Raw genomic sequence first — 27868 nt, 5'->3', positions numbered from 1 at the left:
TTCTTTCAGTGTAAAGAGAAATAGTAAATATTACCATGAACTGTCTTTAATTGAACCTACCTTTCCTCTGTCAACATCGTCTTCATTACTTCTTTCCCTGCCGAATTCCTCCAGACTTCTCCCAATTAAAGAATACTCTCCGATTGGCCCATTGGTCTGAGAGGGAGGGCCCCAGGTAAGGGACACATGGTCTGGGCCCACCAAGAGAGGCCTGGGAGGGGGCTGGGAAGCAGGTGGAGCTGCTGCGGTGGTGACATGCTGGGGAGGGGAGTGTGTGCAGCCTGCTAAGGTGCAAGCTTCAAGAGTCAAAGTATACATGGTCCATGGCTCCAAACGGCGAAACAGGAAGTTGCGTGATAAGCCGCTGAATTCCAAGTTCCCCTCACTGTACAAGTTGTACATCTGGAAAGGGAGCATGGGAAAGCAGTGGAGGGGAAATACAAGTATGCAGTCAGTGGGAGAGAAGGAGAGAAACAGAAGTCATATTAAGACAAAGTGGAAAGAGAGGAGGGACAAAGATGCCAAGCAGATAGAGGGAAAAAGACATCAGAGAAGAACAGAAATAGTCTTTCTGTTATATGGTAGTGGCACAGATGCAGGCCTATTGCTGTGCATGTAGTGTGTATTAGAATATATGTAAAGTGTGTGCTTATATGTGAATAGCTGAATCACATGGGTCAATGTTGTGTCTTGTACGTTTGTAACATTAGTGATTATAATCAACTCGCTAGCTTTTGTATGTGTCTATGTATAATATTGGTATCTATTGGATGTTTCTTCTTGTGACACTGACTTAAACTGAGGAGCACCTTGCATCACGTGATCTGCTCAATTCTGTGTTTACACCCGGGTACATGTTCTGTGTCTTTGTACTGTGTTTTGGAGGTACCGTGATAATTCCATTTGGAGCACGTGGCTGATCCCAGCTCAGCAGTAACGCCCTGCCCTGCTCTCTCTGCTCCACCGTGAAGTTAGCCAGGCCAGCAGGAGAAGCCTCCAGAGTCCTGATGGAGACCCAGGGACTGGACACGCTACCTGAAGGGTTACACATATGTTCTTTGCTCAATGAATGTTTCAATGGTCGGAGCTGATATTATTCATTCTTGATTAGGGGTGACATACCAGAATTGAGGATATTTAAAATATGAAACATTGGTAAAATGGTATTAATACACTTATAGTAATAATAATTCAGTGCTTCTCAAATTATCTCTGTTCTGTAGATGTTGCAATCATTTTGTTATTGTGGATAATCCTGTAGTGAAAATCTGATATTGTGACAGCCTTATTTTTGATATTTTAAATGAGTTATTGACCATCTTCAACTTACCTGCCTCGTTCACAGCTTCCACTCGTAGACTATACTGAGTGTGCGGTTCAAGACCATAGACTGTTGCTTCTAAGACTGAACCCTGAAAAGGAAAGAGAGACAACGGTGTCATACGATGTGATATATGACATTATATATATATAGAGACAAAATGAAAAATAAGAATGAGAAAAATGTAGGAGATTAGGATTTGATGCAGATAGTTATAGGGCAAAGAGATATAAGAGAGAAAAGAGTGAAGACAAAGGAACGATTTGGCACGAGTTGAAAGGAGAAAGAAAACAGAGCGGCGATTGAAAGGGACACAGCAAAGTGAGGAGCATGCCACAGCAAGAGAAGAGAGCGAGTTAGTTACACAAACAAATCCTGCATGAATAAAAACCAGTGCATCACTCATTAAAATGGGGAATGAAAAGGAACACTGAAACAATGGCGAGCTAAGATGACCTGACATGGGATTTGTGATATCAACATTTCAACATACAGGCTCTGCCGTGGTAAAGTAAGTACACACCAGAGAAGTGGCAGAGACAGAGAGACTGGCAGGCAGACGGCCGTCCCTCATGGGTGAATTCAAAGCTTCCAGATTGAGTGTTTGTGTCACACATGCACCCTTTCATATCACACACACACACACACACACACACACACTGACATAAACACACAGACACAGGAGGAGTGGGTCTGCCAGTAGCTTTAGGCAGTGGGACCCAGCCCAACACCCTGGCAGACACAGGGGCAGTGTGTTTGTGTAAGTGTGTGTGTGTTTGTGTGTCTGTGTGTGTGTTACAGTGGGAACACCTACTAATTGATAAGAGACGCACTGTTGTTTGAAAATGCCCTGGCGTGCAATGACATGGTAGTGAGGGAGCACTAGTCTCCGGAACTGCCTGTTTGTTTGTTTGTTTATGACTGTGAGCTCTAAAGCAGCTATGAGACTGATGTTTATGTTTATGTGTGTGTGTGTGTGTGTGTGTTTGTGTGTGAACATACTTCTGTGCTTGTACAACATAGCAGGCTATATTTTTTTCATGGGTTGAGTTTGCAGTTTTGAAAAGCTTGTCTATTCAGGACTGTATTTCACATAAGCAAGCATATGTAAAGAGATTAACTGGTAACCAACTTCAATGCAACGGCAAGAGGATCAAAAAGGCTCCAATAGAAACTGAATCGAATGAAAACCCTGACAAATCACCGTAGCGTGGCACCAAGGATGAACTGTCTGAACATCAACAGAAAGCATGTATTCACTGTTTTCATGTCTGGGAGCCAACGTGTTTTTCATCCACAGTAAAATAGGATTAATAAGCCCCTAGACACCTAGACACGAGCTAAATCCTCCTGCAAATCAGAGCACTTCTCAGTAAAAGAGGGAGGGAGGGAGGGACGCAAAGAGAGAGACACAGGGATGGAGAGATTGAAAGGGAAAGGGGCGGTGGTAGTGAGAAATTAGGGCAGAAAGAAGTAAAGAAAGATCGGAATAAAATTAAGTATACATAAGTAAGGCGATGTAGGACAGAGAATTGGAAAAGAGGGATATAAAAGAGAACGAGGTGAGTAAGTTAATAACTGATGAAAAAAAAGAGGAGACAGAAGGTTGGGGGTGTGAGAAAGAGTAAGGCAGAGAGAGATTGAGTGAATGGTTAAAAAAAGATAGAAGAAAGCTAAAGTGGGAGAGAGAAAAAAAGATAAATGTGGCAAAAGGGAGAGACAGATTAAGTGAGCGAGAATGAGAGATCTCTCTACCTTAAAAGCCAGTGAAATATGTGAGGCATGTGGCCTATAAAGTGGTTAACATATGCACATTGTCAATAGCAGCATCTGGCGCTGGCAGCTTTTATAGGAGCATGGAGACTCTGCTACACGCCTCTAGATGGCAATACATTCAAACACTTTATCACTGAAACACACCACATTAACAGCCCACTAACACTCACACACACACGCGATCAAGCACTATGAAATTCCCCACCTCAGCCTGCTAAGTGCACACAAACCGACACACATACAGATGCGCAGACAGGCAGTAATCAAATGGTGCAACACTAAAACACATACTATTACATTACATTAACAGCTCCCCCAATAACAATTTCTCTCTCATACATACTCATGTGCAGACACACACCCAACATGCTTTCATCGTAGCTTATAACGGAAAATGTAGACAAAAATACACACACTTAACAAAATAAAGACATTACGGAGTGTACAAATAGAAAATACCACACAGTTCAAAAGTCCAACTTTATTTTTTTCCGGTTTCATATTTTAGGTATATCGTACAGAATTTGACCTTCATATCTGTAGGATGAAACAGTTACATGTCAGTTTATTTTTGGATGCATGTCAATTTTAGCACCAATTGTGGGGCGAGGGTTATATTGCAATCTAGCAATACGTATGTATGCTTTCATTTTGTAAGATTTTGGCCAGGTTCTAGTGGAGGATTTTACATTTTTGCTGCAGTATCAGAAAGATGAACTGGAATGACTGTCCAAGACTGCAGCAGAGTGTAGCTGCTTTTGACAAATGTTCTTTTGAAAAAAACTGTCCAACACATGAAGACCACATGAATCGCGACAATGTGAAATATGAAAGCAAAAGGTTCTCGTCAAACTAAATTCATTGTACATGTGTGTGTGGATGATCAAAGTCACTAGTTAATCATGCCAAATGCAAAAGAACAGAGGGAGAGCATTAAGTCAAGAGAGAAAGGGAGAGATGGGGGGGTGCAAGACACATTTGCACAGATATAAAGGAAAGAAGGTGTAAATAAGACAGATGTAGAGAAAAAGAGACAATGATAGGAAAAGAAGAGAAGAGACAGGAAGAGGTCTCTCTAATTTAAACATTAAAGAGTCCTCAGATCTTACATGGTTCAACACAACTTAGCATTGAGGCCAAGGAAGCAATTTATTCAATCTTTAATTTCTAAAATCCTCATTCTGTCTTCTCTTTGGTGTGTGAGCTGAGCTACAGCAAGGGTCCTCTGGACAGTGTGTGTGTGTGTGTCAGTGTTTCTGCATGTGTAACCTATATTCCATGTGCTCCTTGAACCTGGTGCAAATGCATCTTTATTGGTATCTATTTGTGTGCATTTGCATGTATCCTAACAAGCTCACATCTGCATGCATCTTGTTTTGTGCCCATGTGTCCCTAGAAGTGTGTGTGTGCAAGTGCACAGCTCTGTGTGTATGTGTGTGATATTCAGGTGGAGAGGCATGGTGCGGCCGGGGGGACAGTGTGTGATACTAATTAAGAATAACCATGTGTATTTGTCAAAAGAATTATGCTGATTATCTCACAAAGGCCCCAGCACTGGGCCCCGCAGAGAGTCAGAGACAGAGAGACGGACTAACATTAGCATATGGCCACACACACACACACACACACACACACACACACACACACACACACACACACACACACACACACACACACACACACACACACACACACACACACACACACACACACACACACACACACACACACACACACACACACACACACACACTTTCTTTCTCCCTCTTTGTCTCTCACACACACAGACATGTAGGTAAAAGTAAAGTGAGTGCCTAAGAGCATACATGAAAGAACCATGCCTAATGATAGGTGAGTGGGGTCTACTTGGGCTGCCTTCAGGACGTTTCTCTTCTCTAGCCTCTCTGCTCTGTCATATTAAGTCCTGGAGAGATAATAAAGCACCCCACTGATTCACCTTTTTTTATGTGCCTTAGTTCTTTCAGTGTGTGGTAAAACAGGCTATGATCAGATAAGCTTAAATTCAATCCAATTCAGTTCAATTCAATTCTTTAGTCCAGTCTATTAGGACAAGCTGTGCCCTGACCAGCCCTGTGAGAGCAGTAATTGTTTTCGGAGGTTTCTGAGGTGAGTCAGTGAACCACACGCTGCTCTCTCGCGCCCCATGCCAAGCTCTAAAGCCAAGTTTGTGTGTGTGTGTGTACGTATTTATGTGTGCATGGCTAATTCAATGCTGCGGGAACAATTGCCCTGTGTCTGTTTGCAAATGCCCTGCGTGGGTGTCCCTGCTAGTCAGTGTGCGTTAGACAAACCCTGACACATACAGAGGACCGTGCGACACGTACACACTCGTACACACACATACAGCAACACAACCATAGACACACAGAGTGCCATTAGGCATGTGTTTTGTCTGTGGCCAGCACAGACATAGAGAGGGACTGCAGGGGTCTGGAACAGGCATGCCCACTTCACACCGACAGCCATGATTGGCTTTGGCGGCTCCAGACCCCAGGAACAGAATATTTGGTGAGTTTGTATGCATGAGTTTGTGTGTGTGGTGTGTGTATGTGTGTGTGTGTGTGTGTGTGTGGCCTAGCATTACTATACTTGTGGGGACCTAAATCTGTATACACAGTCACGTGTGGGGACTGGCTTCCCTTATGGGGACAAAATGGAGGTCCCCATGAGGGGAATCATTAATTTTAGGGTGAAGACTTAGTTAGGTTTAGGATTAGGGTTAGGGTAAGGTTGAGGGTAAGGGTTAGGCATGTGTTGGTTGAGGTTAAGGTTAGGATAAGTCTCCAGGAAATGCATGTAAGTCAATGTAATGTCCCCTGAAGTGATGTATACTGTACATGGTATGTGTGTGTGTGTGTGTGTGTAATGTGGCCAAATTATTCCAAATATGGGGCTGTATGTGTAAAGTCTATACATATTTCCTAAAATTGGAAGGGGCGAGCATGTATTTGACTTGAAATGGACAATTTCAACACAAAAGCCACAATTATACAAAAATAATTTTCCTCTATTTAGTTTTTCTTGCTGTCTTTTGCTGGGTAGAGTTGAGGAACAAATTGATATGAAACTAAGATTAACTTAAATCATTTTAAGGGCAGTGAATCTACAAGTTTTCCCATAACAGATTGGACTAGGTTTTTTGGGAAGACAAAATAGACAGCTGCACAAACACAAAACTACATGTTGACATATTTAAAAGAAAAACAAACACACAACATCTAAAGTCTGAATAAAGACTCACATTCAGATGCAGGATTTTAAGATTACAGCCTCCTCCAGACTACAGTCAAATGTAGGCAATATCCCACTGCCAAAACAAACACTTGACAAGGATTCAGTTAGTAAATGTCACATAAGACTTTACAGTTTTCATCCACATGCCTTCAAGAGTTCACTCAGCCATCACATATATACAACACACAATATTCTTCCTTCTCTCTTACAAGCCCTCACACTCAGCATTCCTCTAAAGTGATGACCATCATATCACAGTTGCTGCACTAAACACCCATTAAGACGAGTGGAGAGCACTACACTGGATGGTGCGGCCTCTTCTGAGACAGACACACAATAACACACAACCTGTCATTACTGAGGGGAATGAGTGGGTGAGAGAGAAAGAGAGAAGAGGGGGAGAGAGCACAACGAGAAGGAGGAAGAGGAAGTGGAAGAATGTAAACTCACTTGAAAAAAAAATCACTTGAGAGAGTGAGAGTAAAGAAGAGGGAATGAAGGGGGGTAAAGATGGAGGATAAGAATAACATAACAACTATAATTTGTGAGGTAGAGAAAAGCCAGATGGAAAAGTAGTGATGGAGGACTGAGCAGTATGGAGCGTGAGAAGGAGTTGTGACAAAGATGAGGAGACAGAGAAAGATGGCAGCGAGGAGAGGAGGGAGTGTTGCAGCCTGATTATTTGGCTGTTTATGCAGAATGCTGAGAGCCCTCCAATCAGAGATGGAAACCTCAAACTAAGGGGTCTGATAGGCCGAGGGCCAAACGAACTCTGTAGCAGTCTCCTTATTCTCTCCTCTAATCCTTTCTTTCTCTCTTCACCTGTCTCCTCCCCCCCTCTCAACCCTCTCTCCTCACCCTCCTTGCACTCAGCTCTGCATTGCTCTCTTGCCTCCGCTGTTTTGTCTCACTCATTTGTTAAAGGGTGTCACTGGGTGCAAGGGCAAAGCCTTGTTATCCCTTTTTCTTTGACCACCCTCTGTCCTCCACTCTTTGCTGGAAGCGACGCAAAGAGGATAGCTGAACAGAAAGAAAGGGAGTGTGCAAAGCAACAAGTGCAGGAGTGAAGCTGTTGCCCATGTTTCTCTGCCACAACAGAATCACTTGTTTTATCTAAGGAGTTAACCTGGCCAAACGTTTAATTAAAATACACAATGTAAAGCACTGAAATCTGAATCATTACAACCTTTTAGTATGTCTGGATTTTTTAGGCTTTGAAAACTATGATGGCTTATGCTGCGTTCACACCGGACGCGATGCGAATATCTAATCTAATCGCTCCTATCGCATCGCTCTAAACACTCGAGTTTCACCGTGGCTGTCAGCTGTGTTTACTCGCATCATTCAAACAAGATGCGCTGGCTAGGGGGCTACAACTACAACAAAATGAACATATTTTACCGTGATTTAATTGTAATACACGTTTCAAAATGATGCCGAAGTCACAACATACTGATGCATACCGGTTAGTAAAAACCATGAATTAATGCTTTGACAAGTCTGCAGACAGAAAAATCTTTTAAAATGCGTGTTTTCTGAATGGAGAACGGATCGATCAGGCTAAGCTAATGTTGTATATGGCCTAGAGACATAAATAAACCAGCGACTGTATTCGCCATGACACAGACAGTCTGTGGTTTGTTCTTCTTTAACTTCTGTATAGTTTCTGAACAGATATGAGGAGCTGTGAGCTCTGTGTGCTAACGGCTGATGTTTTCTGGTTGAACGTCAGTGACGGCAGGCTGAGATCCTCAACGCTGATTGGCTACCGCAAGATCGCGTCACGCGAATATGAGACTCGAGTTAAAAAAACTGGAGAGTTTGTCGCGGCCCCTTCAATCGCCTCAATCGCGCCGCGTCCACCGCTTCATGCTCGCCGTCGGAGCGAATTCGCGTCTGTCCGCGTCTCTATATTGACTTTACATGTAATCGCTCCGCCCCCAAACATCGCATCGCGTCCGGTGTGAACGCAGCATTAGAGAGCCCAATGAACTCCAACCTATATTTAAACAAAATAAATAAAAAATAAAATCTTCACGATTTGGCAAAATGTGATGTGATGCTGCAAATATAAAATGCACACATTAATACTGGGTCCTTAGATCTAGGCAGACCCGGCGCAGGGCAGTGACCATCAACATGTGGCCCGTGGGCCATATCCGGCCCGCTAGACATTCTCATCCGGCCCGCACGACGTGGGTGACTGTGGCGTAGTGGTTTGTGCGTTCGCCCCCCCCCCCCGCTCATGTTACCTCGAGTTACACGGGTTCGAGCCCCACACTCGTCAAAAAACGTTGTTGTGTCCTTGATCAAGACACTACATTCTCAAAGGTGATATATATATATAAATAGAGATGATTCGTTTTATAAAAAAATTATTTAGAAAAATACGAGGAGAAGTTTATGTTTAATCCGTGTATGGTTTGTTCTTTGGTTTTTCCGTTTCAAAACCAAAACGGAAAAACAGAAAACCGACCTTATTCTGTTTTTAAACCAAAACGGGTTATCAAGAAAGTTACCGGTTCGCCAAGGAGGAAGTGGAGCACACAGGAGACAACCGTTTCATTGCAGACTGTTATGTTTATGTGGGGAAATGGCAGCACATACATTATTTGAGATATGCGTGCCTCACAAACAAATGTCTTATATCCCGCAACCCTTTCCCTGCCAATCAGGACTGCTTTCAGTTTTATTACCCCGGATACAGGCTTATAAAAAAATATATATTATTTTTTCAATAAAGTGAACATATTAATCAATTATATATATATAAATAATTTATTATGATTTATAATGTCTGGCCCCCGAAAGTGTCTCTTGGATTCATTTTGGCCCTTGAACAAATGTAGTTTGTGACCTCTGATCTAGGGGATACATATTAAAGGTGTTTTAAGAAACATGCTTGTTTGCTGTCTTGTTGCCAGCGTGAGGATTTCAGGCAACAGTATAGACTCAAAAAAGTAATTTCTCCAGGCAAAGAAGTAGTGATGTAGAAATAGGCCTATAACAACATCTTCATCGTCTTTATACTTCTGGTTTTGTATGGATAATACAAAGAATGTATAAAGGATGTTGTCACCTTTGGTAGGAGCTAAGCTAGCAGTTTCCCCCCCATTTGAAGTCACTGTAACTAAATTGCTGCTGGCTCCAGATATCTATCCAACAGATAGAAAAGTGGTATACATTTTATTTTTCTTAATCCAAGCAAGGAACTGAATTATGTACATTTCCCAAACAGTTAAACAACTTCTTTACTTCAGGTTGGCTCAACCAGGAAACATACCAGCTGAGGTTTTTTCAGTCCTTTTAGTGATGCTTTTGTCTCACGTATTACATGGCAAAACTGCATCCTCACATCCTCATATCCAAGAAAACCTATGTGTCACACACATATTTGCAAACAAGGCATCTACGTATATTCCTAGAATGTGCCCCCAAAATGTGTTTAGCACTATTACATGTTTCTCCACACACCTGCAGACCATCATGTCTAAGTACACAACACAAAGTCTGATAACATGTCCATACTGTTATATGTCTCTTAACTGCGCATGCCTGAATACACACATTCTCACTGTGTAGGCAACACACACACACACACACACACACACACACACACACACACACACACACACACACACACACACACACACACACACACACACACACACACACACACACACACACACACACACACACACACACACACACACACACACACACACAGTAAACCTCAGGTCGGCTTTGAGACACAGTTCGCCGGCTGGCCCTCGCTGTCCCGCGCTCTCTGACGGGCTCTTAATGCTAAACTAACAGATTGTAAACATGCTGCTAGCCCTCTCTCTTTCTCCACTCTCTTTATTAATCACTCTCTTTCTCTCCATCTATCTCTCCTCCTACCTTACTCTCCTCCTCTTTCCCCTCTTTTACTTTCCTCTTACCTATGTTCACTTCATCCTTCCTGCTCCTTCTTTCCTTTTCCTCCCTCTCCCCCCCCTCTCTCTCTCTCTCTCTTGCTTTTCCTGGGGTCTTTTTTAAACAATGTGTCCTTCATGTACGGTTGGTTACGGGGTGTACAGAAGGACATCATTAGCGCTGGTGGTTAAGCTGTAATTTACACCATTACCGAGGTAGGGGCCATTTTTATTGCCTAGTAAATTTCAGCTCTGAAATATTTAGACCATATGGCTCAATTTGTGTAATAACCTTAATTTCCAAGCACCCTTCAGCTCCCTTCAGCGCCGGCTGTTGTTGGCGGATGGCGGAGTGGTGTGTGTACACACTCGTATATGTGTGCACAGATTGTGGTTGAAACACACACACATGGGCGCATACACGTACACAGAAACATGGACATGGCAAAAATGTAAACGCATACTCTACACATAACCTCTTACATAGACATTACACACTCTCCCTGCCACACACTCTCACTGATTCATTCATTCACACACACACACACACACACACACACACACACACACACACACACACACACACACACACACCACACACACACACACACACACACACACACACACACACACACACACACACACACACACACACACACACACACACACACACACACACACACACACACACACACACACACACACACACACACACACACACACACACACACACACACACACGTATGCATGGCGGTAGCAGATTAATAGGGTGTCAGCTTGTGTTTGGGTGAGGGAGCGTCAGGCGTCGGCCAGATGGTTCTCAGGGATGATGACTGTCAGGGGTCCTGCTCTGATCAATGGGATGTATTAATACAGCACACGTGCACACTCTGACACACACACACACACACACACACACACACACACACACACACACACACACACACACACACACCACACACACACACACACACACACACACACACACACACACGCACACACACACACACACACACACACACACACACACACACACACACAGTGTCTTACTTTACCACATACACACACAAATAAAAATATTATGCACGCACACATGCAACCATATTCAGACATATGTATCCAGATATAGTAACACACACACAGACACACGCACACATATGTGTTCACGTGGTCTAACTTCACCAGTGATCCCCTGGGCTACAGTGTAACATCTGGAAGAGCCAAGGGAGGGAGGAGACGACAGAAGAGTAAAGGAGGAGAACGAGGGAGGTGGTAGGGAGGGAAACAAGGGAGGCAGGAGGGTTTTAAATGTGGATGGAGGGAGAGAAGATCAGTTATAGACACATAGGAGGAGAGAGAGTGGAGGAGGGAATGGAGTAAGGGAAAATATAGGAAATGTAGTGAAGGGTTGCATTTGGAAGTAAGGGAATGGAAATGATGAGAGAAGAGAGCAGATGGAAAAAAGCTTAGGCAATTAAGGCTGGGGTGAAAGGAGATGTAAGTGAAGGAATTAGGAAAACCATAAAAGGAGGGAGAAAATGAGAGGACAGGAAATAGTTGTACAGTGAAAGGTGTAAGCAGAACAAAACAAGGTAAATAGAAATACATTATAAAAGATTGAGAGAGGAGAGGATTGTTACGAGGCACAAAGGGAGGATAGGAGCACAAAACAAAGGTGGAAGTTTAGATGCCCACTGAAGCCCTTGGCCAGAATTTGGTGAGAGTAAAACCATCTAAATCCAGAAATGTCATGGGAAATGTTAACAGTGCAGGGAAAAAAGTTGGATGGAGGGATGTTGTGTTATCAAGAAGAAGAAATGAAAAATGATACAGAAACCAGGGGGGATGGAAAGTATGAAGACAAATGTAAAGCAAATGAAAAGTAAAATAACCATGATGTAATAAAGACAACTTGACAGCGTTGTGTGAGGGACTAACATGTCTGTCAGAAAGGTGTAAAGCATGGAGAGTGAATGTGTGTGCGTGTGTGTGTGTGTGTGCCAGGCAGCGTGTAGGGGTCTAGTGAGGCAGGCCGCCTGCGCTTCGTACCCTCATTCCGTCCGATTGCCATGACGACCCCATTAATCAGCCAAGCTGGCACAGAGCAGGGTTCCCAGCCCAGCCTGAGATCAATACACACACACACACACACACACACACACACACACACACACACACACACACACACACACACACACACACACACACACACACACACACACACACACACACACACACACACACACACACACACACACACACACACACACACACACACACACACACACACACACACACACACACACACACACACACACACACAATACATCCACAAACTAGCAAATGATGAGCAAAAAAGTATGAATGGATAAGATAATTGTAAGTTAACTAAATAATGATAAAGAATCATATAGATCGGAAGTTGAGGTCCTAATGTAACTTATCATAATCCCTCCTTGCGGTGAAAAAAGAAACATGGTCCTGTGATAAACTATCCTTATCTATGAAAAGTAGGAATCTACGATTGTATTTGTTATAATAAATTGTTATTATTATAAACATTGTACTCACAATGTCCCTTTCCAGCTAGATATAATATCAGATTATATATTTGAATTACTTGTTTCCCATCTCTTGAATTATGTAATTATTTTCAGCACAAAGTCCATACACAGAATCCTATGCGAGCTGCTCTTTGAAAGTTTGGTCAGAACTTTGTTTTTCATTTTCACTTTCGTTGTGTATTCCTAAACAACGGAGCGCATGTGGTGAAGTCACCAGCGTGACAAATGACCGCCACCAAAATAAGTGTTTGCCATGTCAATGAGACACACACACACACACACACACACACACACACACACACACACACACACACACACACACACACACACACCACACACACACACACACACACACACACACACACACACACACACACACACACACACACACACACACACACACACACACACACACACACACACACACACACACACACACACACACACACACACACACACACACACACACACACTCCATATCAATGAGAAGGTGAAAGGTCTCCATTTACATCTTGTATTAATTATGAGTGACAAGCCAAAGGTCACTGAGGGAGAAGAGGCCACTGGTATGGACAGAATATAGATCTACCTCTTCTCTCCCTTTCTCTCGTCTCCCTCTTTTCCCTATCTATCACTCTGTCTCACCCCCCTCTTGTTTCCTTCACTTAACTTTTCTCCCCCCTCCATGCTCTTTTTTTGTTCTCACTTATTCTTGCTCTTTTTTCTTTCCTATTTCTTTTCTCCAAGTGTGAGAATTTCAATGTTTTTTTTATCGTCCTTCCTGTTTTTCCTTGATCTCTTCATCTGTGGATCTCTATTAATCTCTTTGGATGTTTTTGTTTCTTCCCTTCTCTTTTGGTCTGTTTTCAGTGATAGGTGTGGGGTGGTGTGCAGAGAGGATGCTTGCCACTGTTGCAGAATACCCCATTGCAGCTTTGGGCGAACTCAACATACATTTATAAAAGTTAGCATCCGTTAACAGTAGGATGTGCGTGCACTTACAGTTAGTCTCTGTGTGTAAGTGTGTGTGTTTGGTTTGAGGGGGCTAGCTCAGAGTTATTTCCTGTTCTAAAGAATGGCACAAACTTGTAGGAAGGGCCCTAGAGAATAGCAGGCAATGGGCAGTGAGTGGGTGTGTGTGTCCGTAAGTGTCTCTAAGTGTGTGTGTGTGTGTGTGTGTGTGCACGTGTCTTCAGGCCCCTCACTGGTAAACAGATGGCACCGGCACCACAGGTAGAGTCCACATTTCTTCACATGCATCACAAATGACAATAGACACACACATACACAATCCCTCATATGTATAATGTATAGTATACTGTATATACCATATGGAAATATCCGCGATATACATTTGTTTACATGCTATGAAATTATACATGTACATGTAAAGGCATGTTTTGGTTTGTGGTCATAAGTGTTTGCTTGTGTGAGAAATGTTATCATATAGCACATCTTGCGGGAATGTGCAGCTAAGGCCAAATGACAACATTAATCAAGGAGGATACTCACAGTTAAATGCATCCATTCTCCCATCATCCAGCGTTCACTGTGTGTGTGCTTTTCTGTGTAAGTGTGCATTTACCTCCACAGTGAGAGCAGTAACAGCAGTTGAGTTGAGCGTTGGGTCCTGTTGGTGCTTCTTGTAAACCAGTCTATAATGGGAAATGAGACCGTTGGGCTGCCCCGGTTCACTCCATTTCAGATGGGCTGAGTATGCGCCTGTCAAAGTGCACAGAATGTGTGGAGTTTTACAGTAATTCAATACAGGAACATTTTAACAACAGCAGATTGTATGTGACTCGGTGAACTTACCAGTGGGCGTGACAGTGGGAGGGACCATATCTTGTGGTTCGGCCTGTAGAGTCTGAGCTAAAGCCCATTGGCTCAGCACGGAGCCCTTGGAGTTGTAGGAGCGGACCCTGTACTGGAGGAAGCTGAAGGGGCGCAGGGCGGGGCTGGCATCGAAAAATTCAAGTGGCCCACTGGACCAGATGAACACCAGCAGCTCCTCCTCTGTTCCTACTGGACGCCTTTAACAGAATAAAGACTTGGATTAGCCATCATCAAAATGTGTTCAATATAATTTAATAAACTTAAAATGTTTTGTTTATATAAATAAATATACTAAAAGTTATCTTAGATTGGAAATTCCTAAATTGTAATTAGTATTTGAAAAGTTACACTTAAAGGGACAGAACACCCCATATTTTGATCCCATTTATCAATCTAGAGTTGTTGACTTTTGGAGATATAGGCTTTAGAGATTTTTGCCAAAGTATATTTTCAAGTATGTTATTGATAGCTATTTTAGTATATCTTATTATTCTTCAGTGTACTAAAATTAAGCTCACTTAGTTTGTGTGGAATTAGAAATAAAAATGGATCATCACGCCTTAAACATCATGTTTAAGTCCCTGGCTGATGCAAGCATCCTGATGTCTTGGTAAGACCCTTTGTCTGTGATTATGTAGAGTTTCAGGTGTGAGAGAGATTTTCCTATTTTATCCAAGTCCCTGTCTGTCTGAGTCTGATCATGCCAGGTGTGTCAGTGTGTGTGTGTGAACTTCTATGCTAATGTGTGTTTCCCGAGGACTTAAAGGGCTTAGTCTGGTCTGACCCTGCATACAGATCACACACTCTTTGGTCAACAAGCAGACCACGACCTTCAGCATGCATTAATACATACACGCAGATGCAAACACACACACACAAAGTAAGAAGAATCGTAGGCAGACACTTGCTTGAACATAGATCACATATCATCCGTTTTTTTGTCTATAAAGCTAATTATATGTTTGCATAGTATGTGAATTTCATTTGTGTGCTACTTCTAGTTCATTAGTGATAAACTGAGTAAATTATGTGATCACATTTCCACATTGATTTGTAAGAGTAAGTACAAAATGAGGCAGATACTGGTCATTGGTCTCAGTGTACTTCACATGCATATTTATGTATATGTTGTTCAGTGTTTTTTTTTGTCATGGGTTACCTGTATATATGGTAGGATGTGATGAATCCGTTGGGTTGTTGTGGGGGTGACCAGTGGATCTCCAGGACACTGGCTCCAGCTGCCTTCACAGTGGGGGGCAGCAGACCTTCTGGGGCGGTCTCTAAGGTACGAATATACACTTCCCCTCCAACTCCACACCCATCTACAAGGTGCAAAACATGAACAATTAGCCACAAAGCAGACATTTCTAGGCAAAAATAGTCAACCGTTGTCTTCTAAATTTATGAAATAAGTATATTAATAGACTGTTTTCACTGTTTCAACTTTTAAGAACATCACACAAAAGTAAAAGTGTAACATTTTTGTATTTAGTTTTGCCAAATTGTCTCTTTATAGTGCACAACTAATGATAATATTAATGTTATTTAATGTTTTATTCCAAAATCAGTGTTATCAAATACTAACCACTCTGACAGGCCTGCACTCTGATGTAGAAGGCGGTGAATGGCTGTAGACCCGTGACAGTGAGGTGAAGGTCTGGGCCAGCATGATGCAGGAAGGCGTTGTCACTTCCTGGATTTAACAGGACGTTGTAGTTTACAGGCTGACTGCTGTGGAGCTGAGCTGTGGAAAAGGAGAGAGACATACAGGAAATGATTCAAACCCATGCTAACTGTGATACCTAAATACCGCCTTGTAACAGAATTTAGGCCTCCACTTGTTACCCAAGTATCGTTATCGAAAAGTATTTCTCTGTGTTGCATACTTGACATAATTATGTGGTTTCTATTTTAGAAAGTAGTGAACTTCAGATTTTAAGCTATAGTCTCTATTCAAATAGGAATACATAGAAGCATACTTATTTGCCTATATTGGAGTTTCCAAACCGACTGATCATGCCCTCACAATCCTAGCATCTTCGTCACACAACCAGATAAAAACACACACATGTATACATACAGAAACACCCACACAGATACACACACACACACTTTGACTCTGTTAATATTCTCACCGGAGGTTTTTCCATAATTCAGGCCAACTGTATTGTGATGGGTTATTCAACATTCATGAACTCTGGATATCTCGAGAATGAACTGATTACCAGACAAATGAAAGACTTCAATTATTCACCCCCCAACTCACATATGCACACACACACACACACACACACACACACACACACACACACACACACACACACACACACACACACACACACACACACACACACACACACACACACACACACACACACACACACACACACACACACACACACACACACACACACACACACACACACACACACACACACACACCTCTGACTTCAGTACATGGAGCTTTTTATATGAGCTGCATTAACACACTTTCACACCGTCCACACACATACACTTGGATATTTATATGTGAGCACACATGGGCACAGGGGTCATAATGCTTCTACTTTGATCAGTTTGTTGCACAGCCATAGAGGTTTAATTGTCAATGTGATATTCAATTTCTATTATTTACAACCAATCAGCTGCTTTATCATCTTCTTTTACACACACATGATGCCAACAATTACTGAAGCACACATGCACACTTACATACTACACACACGCGCACGCATGGACACGCTTGCAAAGACACATACACTTCAATGAAGGAATTGATCCAAGAGAAAATCTCTGTTTAATAGCCATACGTCAGTGCTTTGGCAGTCAATCTATGCATATGAAGACACAAACACATGTGTATGGATATACACACAGACATACACACTGTCAGAGAGTCTGACAAGCACACACACACACACACACACACACACACACACACACACACACACACACACACACACACACACACACACACACACACACACACACACACACACACACACACACACACACACACACACACACACACACACACACACACACACACACACACACACCACACACACACACACACATACACACACACACACACACACACACACACACACACACACACACAAGTCGAAAACACTCCAGATTCTGGGCTCAGGGAGTTAACCAAGCGAGAGAACCCAGACGATATTTCCTCACCTTTAAAATCAACCCGTAATGACGATAGAATAGGCCTGCCTATGGAAATGTCTCCACAGTGATGTGCACACACACACAAACACAACAAATACACACGTATAAAGACTCATGCATAAACACAGACACAAATACACAGACACAAAACACACACAACACAACACAACAAAGTGAAGTGTCTTTGCTAGTTGGCCCTATAAGCAGTTTCTGAAATAGGAAATCAGCCTAATGAGAGAGTAATAGTCAATGATAGATGGGTTAGGGCAGACAATCACTGCCCCATAAGCATGAAACTCAGCCCTGAGTGTGTGCTCATGTAAATCTGGGGTGTGTGTGTGTGTGTCCAAGTCTTGAGAGGCCAGAAGGTGAATACAAAAACAACACAATGCTTTTGTTTCAGTCTGGCCCCTCGCTTTGTCTCCTCCAATCTGAGGAAAAAGGGATTCACACGGAAGAAAAACTTCTCTCTGCTCAGTTTAATATTGTGGATTTATTTTGTATGCATTTGTAAAGCCAAATCCAATAAATATAACAACCATTGTTATATTGTTGGTTAGTTTTATTTTTAGATCATTGGAAAAATAATTAATGTATATTTTTTTCTGGGAAATAGCTTTGCAAAGTTAATGTAAGTAAAATGTTGACTTTAATAATTTGACTCAATGCTGTTTTATATAGAAAAACTGTTGCTGCCATTTGACACGTGCATGCCAAAGAACCTCTTAGTTACTCGACACCGCTGAAAATATATTTTAAATTCTTACAAACATTGAATTGAGCCCCTCTGTCTCTGTGATCACTTCACAGTAACCACACAATTACCCACAATGCCACCACTGGGCATGGTACATCTAAACACCAATAGCATTACAAGGAGCAACACAATGTTTACATATATTTTACCCTTGATACACACATAAACAAGTTAGTTATCGTTACAAACACAGTGTCTAATTTGTGATGCCATTGGGTTCAAACTAAATGCATCCATCCATCCATTCAGACAGCTACTCACCAGGAGGGGTCCAGGCCAGAGAGACGGAGTGGGGGCCCAACACTGTCACATTGTGGGGAGGTTGGATCCCAGTGGGGCAAGAGACTGGTGTTTGAATAACATATTTGTCACTCACACCGGTCCCACCCCCTGTGCTGGCCTGCAGCTCATACACATACCTGAGGAGATGGTGGAGTAAAGAGAAGAAAGCAGAAAAGAGATAGCAGAGGAGGGACACAGAGAAAAGAGGAAAGAAGAGAGAAAGAAAGAACATGCAGAGAGACAGTTAACACAACTGTACCAAAGCATAGAGTAAACATGTCCGGTCCTGGTCAGGATCATGGCCCACAGTCAAAGGGAGTATTCATACAAAATAGCAGAACTTACCAGGTACATACGATAATGTATTTTATATTGTTTGGTTTATTTTTTATGTTTTTTGATCTTGAGAATGCTGTATGTATTTTGCTGGACAAAAACGGAGAAAGAAACTAAGCTCAAATGCCCATTATACTTTCAAGGAAGGTCATTCCTGTAAGTAAACACAGGGGTTGCATCAACAGGGAATCTGTTGCTTTTTTTAAAACAAGTTTTAATGTAATTGAGAGTCTGAGTTGCAGAAGTGTTGTTGGAGATTATCTCCAAGGGACTTTTTAGAATTGGAAAACAGGGTATGGATGAAAAACTGTATGTGATATGCATCTATTAATTTATAAATCAGTGATATTTCTATTTTTTTTTTGTTTTTTTGAAAGGGGCAGGTCATGTAAGGTTTTTTTCTTCTCCCTTTTTGCTCAATGGTGTGTTGTAGAGACATGTTTTGTTGGCAATTATTGTACATTGAGCTTTGCGTACCATGAGCGGGACAAATAAAAATGAAATGAAATATATAAGAGCAAAAACTGAGAACGGAAGTCCCAGCTTAGCATGAGCACAGCGAGGAATGTAATCTGTCACTTGATACAGAATTTGTGTCATCATAAAAGTTTTCTTGCATGGCAAAAATGGCAATTGTGCGGGTATTAAGGTCAACTCGGTTGCATAGTTTCTGTCAAAAATATTTCATGACATTGCCCCAAAAATCTCTTCAATTATAGGCATCATCATTAATATTTGAAAGATCAAAGCAACCAAAGGAAAGACTCACAGCCTCTTGCACTGCCCTCCACAAATAGATCAAAATGAATGTACATAGTGTGCTCATGTCTGTGTGTTTAAGCTCATACACTGACCACACTTGAGGTCCATTTCTTTCTCTTTCTCTTTCTCCCTCTCCATCATACACCTCTCTCTCTCTTACGTCTGTCTCACTGCCCCTCTCGGCCCGCTCTCTGCCTCTCGCCCATGACATCATAAGATAGATTTCCCTTTTAAGAGCGAGTGGCTGCTGGTGCTAAAGCCTACATTAGCTGTGTAAGTGGGCCACCATTTAACATTAAAAGCCTTTAATTTGCTATAAACTCCGGCACACATGCATTAATAGGGGGTGCTGTTGGGTTATTGTTCCTGCGCAGAGCGTTTCCAACAGGAGGCCATTAGCACCAGTGCAGTGGGTTAGAACGCAGTCAGGAAAAGGTTAAAATTAAAACTACTCATATGTTGCTCTCATAGACACAAAGAGACACACAGAGCAAAACATACATAAATACAACTAATTGAGACGGACCAACTGTGGAGAGGAGAGACAGGAAGAGAGAGAAATCATGAGAGGAAGAGAGCGAGTGTGATGGAGAGGAAGGAGTGTATCATGGCATAGGGTTTCAGAGGGAGAATGAATTCAAACACTTCATCACTGGAAGATATTTACTTAAATGTAAACACCGCCTTGGGATATCAAAAGTCAAACGGTGTGCGTGTGTGGTAGGTAATCGTTGAATGGGGCATTTGCATCTGTATGGCTGTGGTTGTGGCTGTGTGTGTGTGTGTGTGTCCTGCGGGGCCAGCCAGAGGGAATAGGTTAATTCTCTCGTCATCTTAGACACTTCCTGGGCTGCCGAAGCAAAGTGACAGCTAATCAACATTGTCATAAATAATCAATGGCCACTTTGAGCAGTCTCATGCACAGACACATGCGCACACAGAAAGGCATGCGTGGGTACACACTCACACATGCGGGCAGAAACCCACACAAGACTGCCTGGATAATGGGGCCGGTGCTCCCTGTGTAATTCTTGGCACAGAGCTAAATTGGGAAAAGAACGGAAGGAGGAATGAGGTAAGAGGGAAAGGATGGGAGGGGAGGGTGAGAGGAGAGAGAAGTGAATAGGAGGCGAGACAAGTGATGAGAAGCGAAGGGTCGGGACGGGAATGCCTTCTGGCAGACTATCTGGAATTAGGGAAAATGAAACGTCACACACACACAGTCCTATCTTCTTTCTTCCTTCCTTTCTTTCTCTTCCACACACACATAGAGGAGATTGGAGTACTGCAGGGTGTTATCCCAAGAATTCTATTTGGAGAAAGGAGAAATTGTCTCTGGAGAGAGAAGACCAAGGAGAGGGAAAAGGAGACATGAGAGAGAGAAAGAGGAGGGTAGGCGGGGTATCATTTTACACTCCCGTAATTAAAACAGAAAATCCATCTCAGAAAAAAGACACGGATTAATAAAGGTTAAATGAAAATAAACAGATAAATAAAATCTCCGCTCCAATGCTGTCTGCAAGCAAAAGCTAAATCTGATTTGTGTTTTAATATGTGTGTGTGTGTGTGCGTCTGTCATTGGCATGTCAAATATTTGCTCATTAAATGGCACAAACAGACATATACAGAGTGCAGTCCTCAGAGAGACATGGATGGGATGGAATAGGAGATAGGAGGGCTTTTAAAACAGGGTGACCCCCATATAAACACGCATACACTCAAACGGGAAAGTGTAGGAATTAGAGGCATGATTAATTATGAAGCTACAAGTGAATTGTGTTTATGCATGTTTGACTACTACATATGTGCACACAAACACATTTGCATTAATGTGTGTGTAAAGTATGCGAGTGCCCGCTCTCTACCTTCGGTTTGGCACGAGTCCAGTGTCGGTATAATTCTGGTCACGGTGGTCTCCGGTAAAAATAGTGTGACCGTCTCTGTTCAGCCTGTACTGGGAGATGTGTCCATTAGGTCGGGGGGGCTGATCCCAGTACAGCTCCACTGCAGATGTGTTTATTATCAGATGTCTGGGGCTTGTCCATACATCTGAGGAGCAAAGACGGAAAGAAGAGGGAATGTTTAAAGTTAACTTTATTTTGTTTCAAACAAACTAATCAGGAACAAAACTTTCCTTAAAAGATAACTTACTAATATCAAAGTGATGACAGGTAACAGCTTGTTTCTGATTGACTGTGCACAGGTTGAGTCACTACTTTGTTAAACGGTAACTGAGAATAGTGACATTTATTTACATAAGAATGTAGAGAAGTAAGCACAAAAAGATTACAATGATGGAGAATAACTCATGAGGTTTTAAAGAAACCAACGGTGGAACAAAAGATGTCAGACAAGATGTGATTGTAGTGTTATTTCATTATTTGAAACTAAAAGGAACACAGATGGTCTAAAAGGTTTAACATTTAATAACGTTTTTACAAATAAATATGCATTATTTCAGATTAGAATTGTAAATTGATTTATATTGAAGAATAAGTGTTGAGACTGATGGAAGAGAGGATAATACATAATATAAATGTATGTCTATAGAAAACAGTACATAAAGAGATTATGCAAGTTAAAAGAGAGACAAATGACGGCTTAGCAAGGTAAACATAGGGGGTAAAAAAAAGGTTCAAAAATGGGAAATAATTTGATATTTATTGTGAAAGACTCGGAGAAAAGCACAATGTGCAATTTGTTTCAAGAGAAGGAGAAACAAGACATAAAAGAAGAGGAGTGAGAAAGACGTGGAAAAAAACAGAAAGGAAATATCAAGAGAAGGAGAGGCAGAGGGGAGGCAGAGGGGAGGAAGAGGAGTGAAAGTGGACATGAAAATAAAAAGGAATGAAAAGAGAAAAATCGTCCTAATGAAAGTTAATTAATAAACAAAAATCTGAGACGGCATTTTATTTAGGGAACAAAATAATGTTTTTTCCACTGTAGTCACCAGAGAGGAAGAGGAGACAAAGCTAAAGGTGAAGGAGAGCGAGATATAGAGAGACCAAAGAAAGATGAGAGGGGGAGGATTTAAAAAAGGAGAGCAGTGGGAGGAGAGAAGAGAAGCAAGAGGGAGTCAGTGAGGAGAACATGGACTAAGGAACATCTTGTAGAAATTACCGAATGCTCGATAGATTGCTTTATTTCAGTATTTATCTAAATGGTTAGTTGTTGGTTATTTAAAGTCATTTATATATTTTAAACAATTTAACATAACGTTTTTCCCTGTGACAATAAAAGAAAAAAAATAATGATTATTGGAAAATGTTTTTACTTTACTTACTGCATGTAATACATTGTTGTGGAAAATGCAATGCAGATTCTCACAGTCTTACATTAGCGTGGTTCAGACATCGGACAAATCCAGACAAGTTTTAAGAATCTGAGTAACCAAATGATTTGGAATTAAATGTCACAAGATGAATTCCAAAGATTTATAAGAAAGGTTTTTAATATTTTTCAGGATGTCCAGGATTTTCATAATTGTGCCTGTGTGTGTGTGTACCGGCAGGGGGGGCTTGCAGGGTGCGTCCTGTGGAAGGTGAGCTGGCTCCACATCCCACAGCTGTGCAGCCCACCAGCACAAAACTGTAGTCTGTGTACGGCTGCAAACCTGTGGCACACAGAAAAATATACATAGGGTGATGAAAATAAATGACAAAAGATTAATCCTACGCACAAAAAAGATGGAAAATTGCATATATTATTTCTACGTTCAGTTTATTTTGTATTCCGTACACAAAAAGCTGAAATAGGGGGTTAAAAAGGGAGAGAGACACATATCCAAATACAGAACAATAAGGGGAATAAAGTAAAAAAGAGAGGAAAGCTTTCCGGCCCGTATCACAAGCTCTTTTCCTGAGCGTCTTCTCTCTCTATCCATTTCACTCTCCCTCCCTCTGTTCTTTCCACACTCTCTCAACGGATGGATCCATATCTGTCGGTGTTAAATTATGCATGCCATAACTCAATAATGAAACAACGTAAAGATGGGCAGCCGCGGAACTGACATGGGATAGGACCGGTCCAACGCTGTAATGTCATCAGCTTTTGATCTATGATAATTATGATACCTCGGTATACGTTTAGGCTACAGCGTCCAGACATGATTTATTTATATGCGCCCGCTATACGCAGTCTAAAAGAAATCACATAACGACTGAGTGGTCCTTTAACTGCCACCACAGGAAATCAGTTTTAGGACATTTTAAACAATTGAAATACTGGAAGTTGCTAATGAAAATCCACATGTACCTAAACAAAGTTATCCTGGAGTTAGAACCACTTTCTGGTGATTGAAAAGCTTTGTCTTCTTTTGATATATTTTCTGCCTGGTGCTTGATATACTGAGGGTGGATGAGGATTAATGGATGAATGCAAATCCTTAATGTTGTCATGGGGGTTGACTGGATGTTTTATGGTCATTCACTTAGCTGACAGCATACAACAGCTTACAAATCAAATTGAAGGGAAAATGAAGGAGCGAAAAAATGACAATATTTCAAAAGGATGAATGTGAAAACAGGCTTTGGCATTACATAAAACAGAGTGTTGAATTCTTTATTTCTGCCTACATTTTAAATACTTTCAGAGAAGCAATACATATTTTATAACATTAAGGACAAGATAAATACTTCTATTATATAGAACCTTTTTTCATACCTACTAACATGTTTCATCTTTAGCATATTACATTTATACTAAAAACTAATCATATTTAATAGACTGAAAATGTGTTTTAAACTATAGATTTTATTTTAACAAAGAAATGTAAATGTATTCTATTTGATTTATGTTTAATATCACAGGGGAAATAGACAGTACAGGACTCGTTGGGTTGCAGATTTGAAATACATGCGTATATTACTTATATTACAAATGAGTTATCAAATCTTTACAGATTTAGGTCCCCACAAGTATAGTAATGCTAGGCCACACACACACACACACACACACACACACACACACACACACACACACACACACACACACACACACACACACACACACACACACACACACACACACACACACACACACACACGTCTTTCTACTGCTCAGCCTGCTTAACATGCCTCACAGCCTGCCACGCTTAACCCAACCTCTGATCAATGTGTGTGTGTGTGTCTGTGCAAAGGCTCTCACTATGTTGCCCTGGGTTTGGGTTAAATAAAGGAAATCTGCCAGCCATACAAAAGTACTAGGGTTTGAAGCGTAAGGCTCTGTTACACTATTTAACTGTGCAACTAAGCGTGTGTATATGCATGTGTGCACTCTAGCATAGTAAATGATATCTACACCGAAAGTGATGTCATTTGTTGCAACGCTGAATAAAGCAGTAACCCTTCACTTCATGTTTCTACATAGAGACAGACAGAGTGTCTCTACAGGAGTCAGAAAAGGGCCGAAAACGGACAGATAACTGTGTCATATTTTATGATCAACACAGACCACATAGACAACCTCATTTGGCAATGAAGGCGTGTGATCCAACAGTAATGAGTATAAGAAACGTGTGTTAAATGTTTTTGGGTGCATACAGATTGTATTCAGTAATGCTTCAATTGTTTCCAGTACTTATTAATCACGGACTAAACGAATAAACGGTATCAGGCCTACCTTTTGAAAGGAAAACAGTCAGAATATTACAGAACTACAAGGCTAAAAACTCTGAAAAGCCAAACATTACCTGCTTCTCCAACCATTGTGTCTCTTATTATTTCAATTTTAAACCAAAACAAACACACTTTTCATTCAACCCGTGTGTTAGACAAACACATACACACACATATACAACCACCTTTGATGTCTCCTGGTGTGTTTCAAGTAACCTTTAAAACTGAAGCCTGAAGAGGGCAGTATTGGTCTGCTGAAGAAACTACTGGGTGTCTACTGTGTGTGTGTGTGTGTGTGTGTGTGTGTGTGTGTGTGTGTGTGTGTGTGTGTGTGTGTGTGCCTCTATGTGCGCATACCAGTGCATACATATGTGTGCTTATGTGTTCGATTATGGAAAGACAGAGGCAGCTTCAATAATTTTAACAGTGATCACCGGGAAGTGAAAAACAGGTTGAGGGTATTCTGATGTGAGCAGCCAGCGGCTCACTAACACAGAGTGAGACAAGGCTGTCACTGTCATCATGATAGCTGGACACTACTGAGATCAGTGTGTGTGTGTGTGTGTGTGTGTGTGTGTGTGTGTATGTTTGTGCACAGGGAGAAACAGACAGAGACTATGGCAGAAAGACAGAGTAAAGAGTTAAAGCTTAGATTCAAGCTAAAAGTCAAAGAGAACGAGAACCAACAAGAGAAAGTAAGGAGTGTGACACTGTTGTTGTGGATTTCCCTTATATGTGTGTGTGTGTGTGTGTGTTCATGTGTTTCAGGAACAAAATTACTGATTTATAATGGCATTTTATTGACAGGTTGCCATTCCTTGTTTGCATTAGAGAATATGATAGGATGATGGGCACAGGAGGTAATACCAAGCCAGTTACCCGATACATCAGATAGTAAAGGAAATAAAGAGAGAGAGAAAGATGGTAAAATGAAAGAAGATGGGAGAAAAAGGGAAAAGCCAGAAAGGAGAATACGAGGAGAAGGAAATGTGAGGACATCTGAGAAAGAGAAAGAAGAGAAAGAAAAGAAAGGCGCTGAAATGGAAAGAGACGAAACCAATGATTGGTAGAATGAAGAGTAAGACAAGTGAGTGAGTTGAGAAGCAGAGGGAAAAAGGAAGTTATAGTGAAGTTTGCATAAGAAACAGAAATTATAGATGATGCATCGAGAACACGCAAGAAAACTAACAGAGAGAGAGAGAGTGAGGGAGAGGAGAGCTTTGATAACACCTCTCCTAAATAATTAAGAGTTTGACTTCCTGTCTGTGGCTGCCTAATGCAGAGAGCGTCTGGGATGGAACAATGAGATCAGGTTCACACACACACACACACACACACACACACACACACACACACACACCCACACACACACACACACACACACACACACACACACACACACACACACACACACACACACACACACACACACATACACACACACATCTTTTAAGCAAGCTAAACAATATGAGCAGATACAAGTTATTGTGCAGTACTTGCCATACATATGCATTTACACACACAGACATACACACATTTCACCTTGGAAGACATGGCCAGGAATTTGGGACGAATAAATCAGTGAATGTGTCCACTTGGAAAACATCTCTACATATCTTGCGTGTACAAGTTTTGAGGCATATTCGGTCAATGATAGCTCTTACTTTGCTTGCTTACTGTTGTATTATTAATGTTGACTTCAGAGAAACTGTAGAATCTATACAAATCTTTAAAAAAGTTAGTAGTTTATGATCGTATCCCTCACATTCCAACTTTTCAACCGATAGAGATTCACTTAAATAAAAATGTTGTACTCATTGTGCATGAAGTTATAAGGATGACATCTAGAGCATTTGTATGTATTGCTAACTGGACTATATAGTTCAAACTTCAGTCTTTTAAACTTTTTATGTTTTAGCTAGATTTTTGAAGCAGAAATCATAAACTTACAGCAAATGTTGTTAACTGGTTACATGAAAGACTCATTCCACATACTGTAGGGTTGACACTTCTTATGATAAACTGATTAAAGGTTGATTGATAAACAGTTCTTGTATATCTCCTCCTTTCTTGCGCCTACATGCCTGTACCTTTAGCACAGACCAATCCGAGCATGGACTACGGTGGAAAGGCATTAATAAATAAAAGAACATACTCTATTCCCTGCTGTTCTGAATTAATAATGAGCCTACAAAAGACCAATTAAACACATGATTAATGCCATAATCTATATAATTGCAGGCAATAATTCATCGTGAGCTAAT

The 27868-nt window shown here is 41.4% G+C and overlaps 1 protein-coding gene across 1 annotated transcript in view; it reads right to left on the bottom strand.

Moving 5' to 3' along the window:
* The window catches only part of ush2a (Usher syndrome 2A (autosomal recessive, mild)), a gene marked incomplete in the record, with an annotated part of 193514 nt that overhangs the window by 17912 nt on the left and 147734 nt on the right, over positions 1 to 27868 (bottom strand). Inside the window, 10 exon segments of the mRNA XM_034224262.1 lie at positions 61 to 402; positions 890 to 1035; positions 1331 to 1412; positions 14416 to 14552; positions 14646 to 14863; positions 15826 to 15988; positions 16252 to 16410; positions 18871 to 19028; positions 21855 to 22038; positions 23495 to 23602. Coding sequence (XP_034080153.1) covers positions 61 to 402; positions 890 to 1035; positions 1331 to 1412; positions 14416 to 14552; positions 14646 to 14863; positions 15826 to 15988; positions 16252 to 16410; positions 18871 to 19028; positions 21855 to 22038; positions 23495 to 23602 — 1697 coding nt within the window.

Source organism: Gymnodraco acuticeps, unplaced genomic scaffold, assembly GCF_902827175.1.
Source record: "Gymnodraco acuticeps unplaced genomic scaffold, fGymAcu1.1, whole genome shotgun sequence".
Taxonomy (NCBI): domain Eukaryota; kingdom Metazoa; phylum Chordata; class Actinopteri; order Perciformes; family Bathydraconidae; genus Gymnodraco; species Gymnodraco acuticeps.
This window is presented reverse-complemented; position numbering and strand designations above follow the sequence as displayed.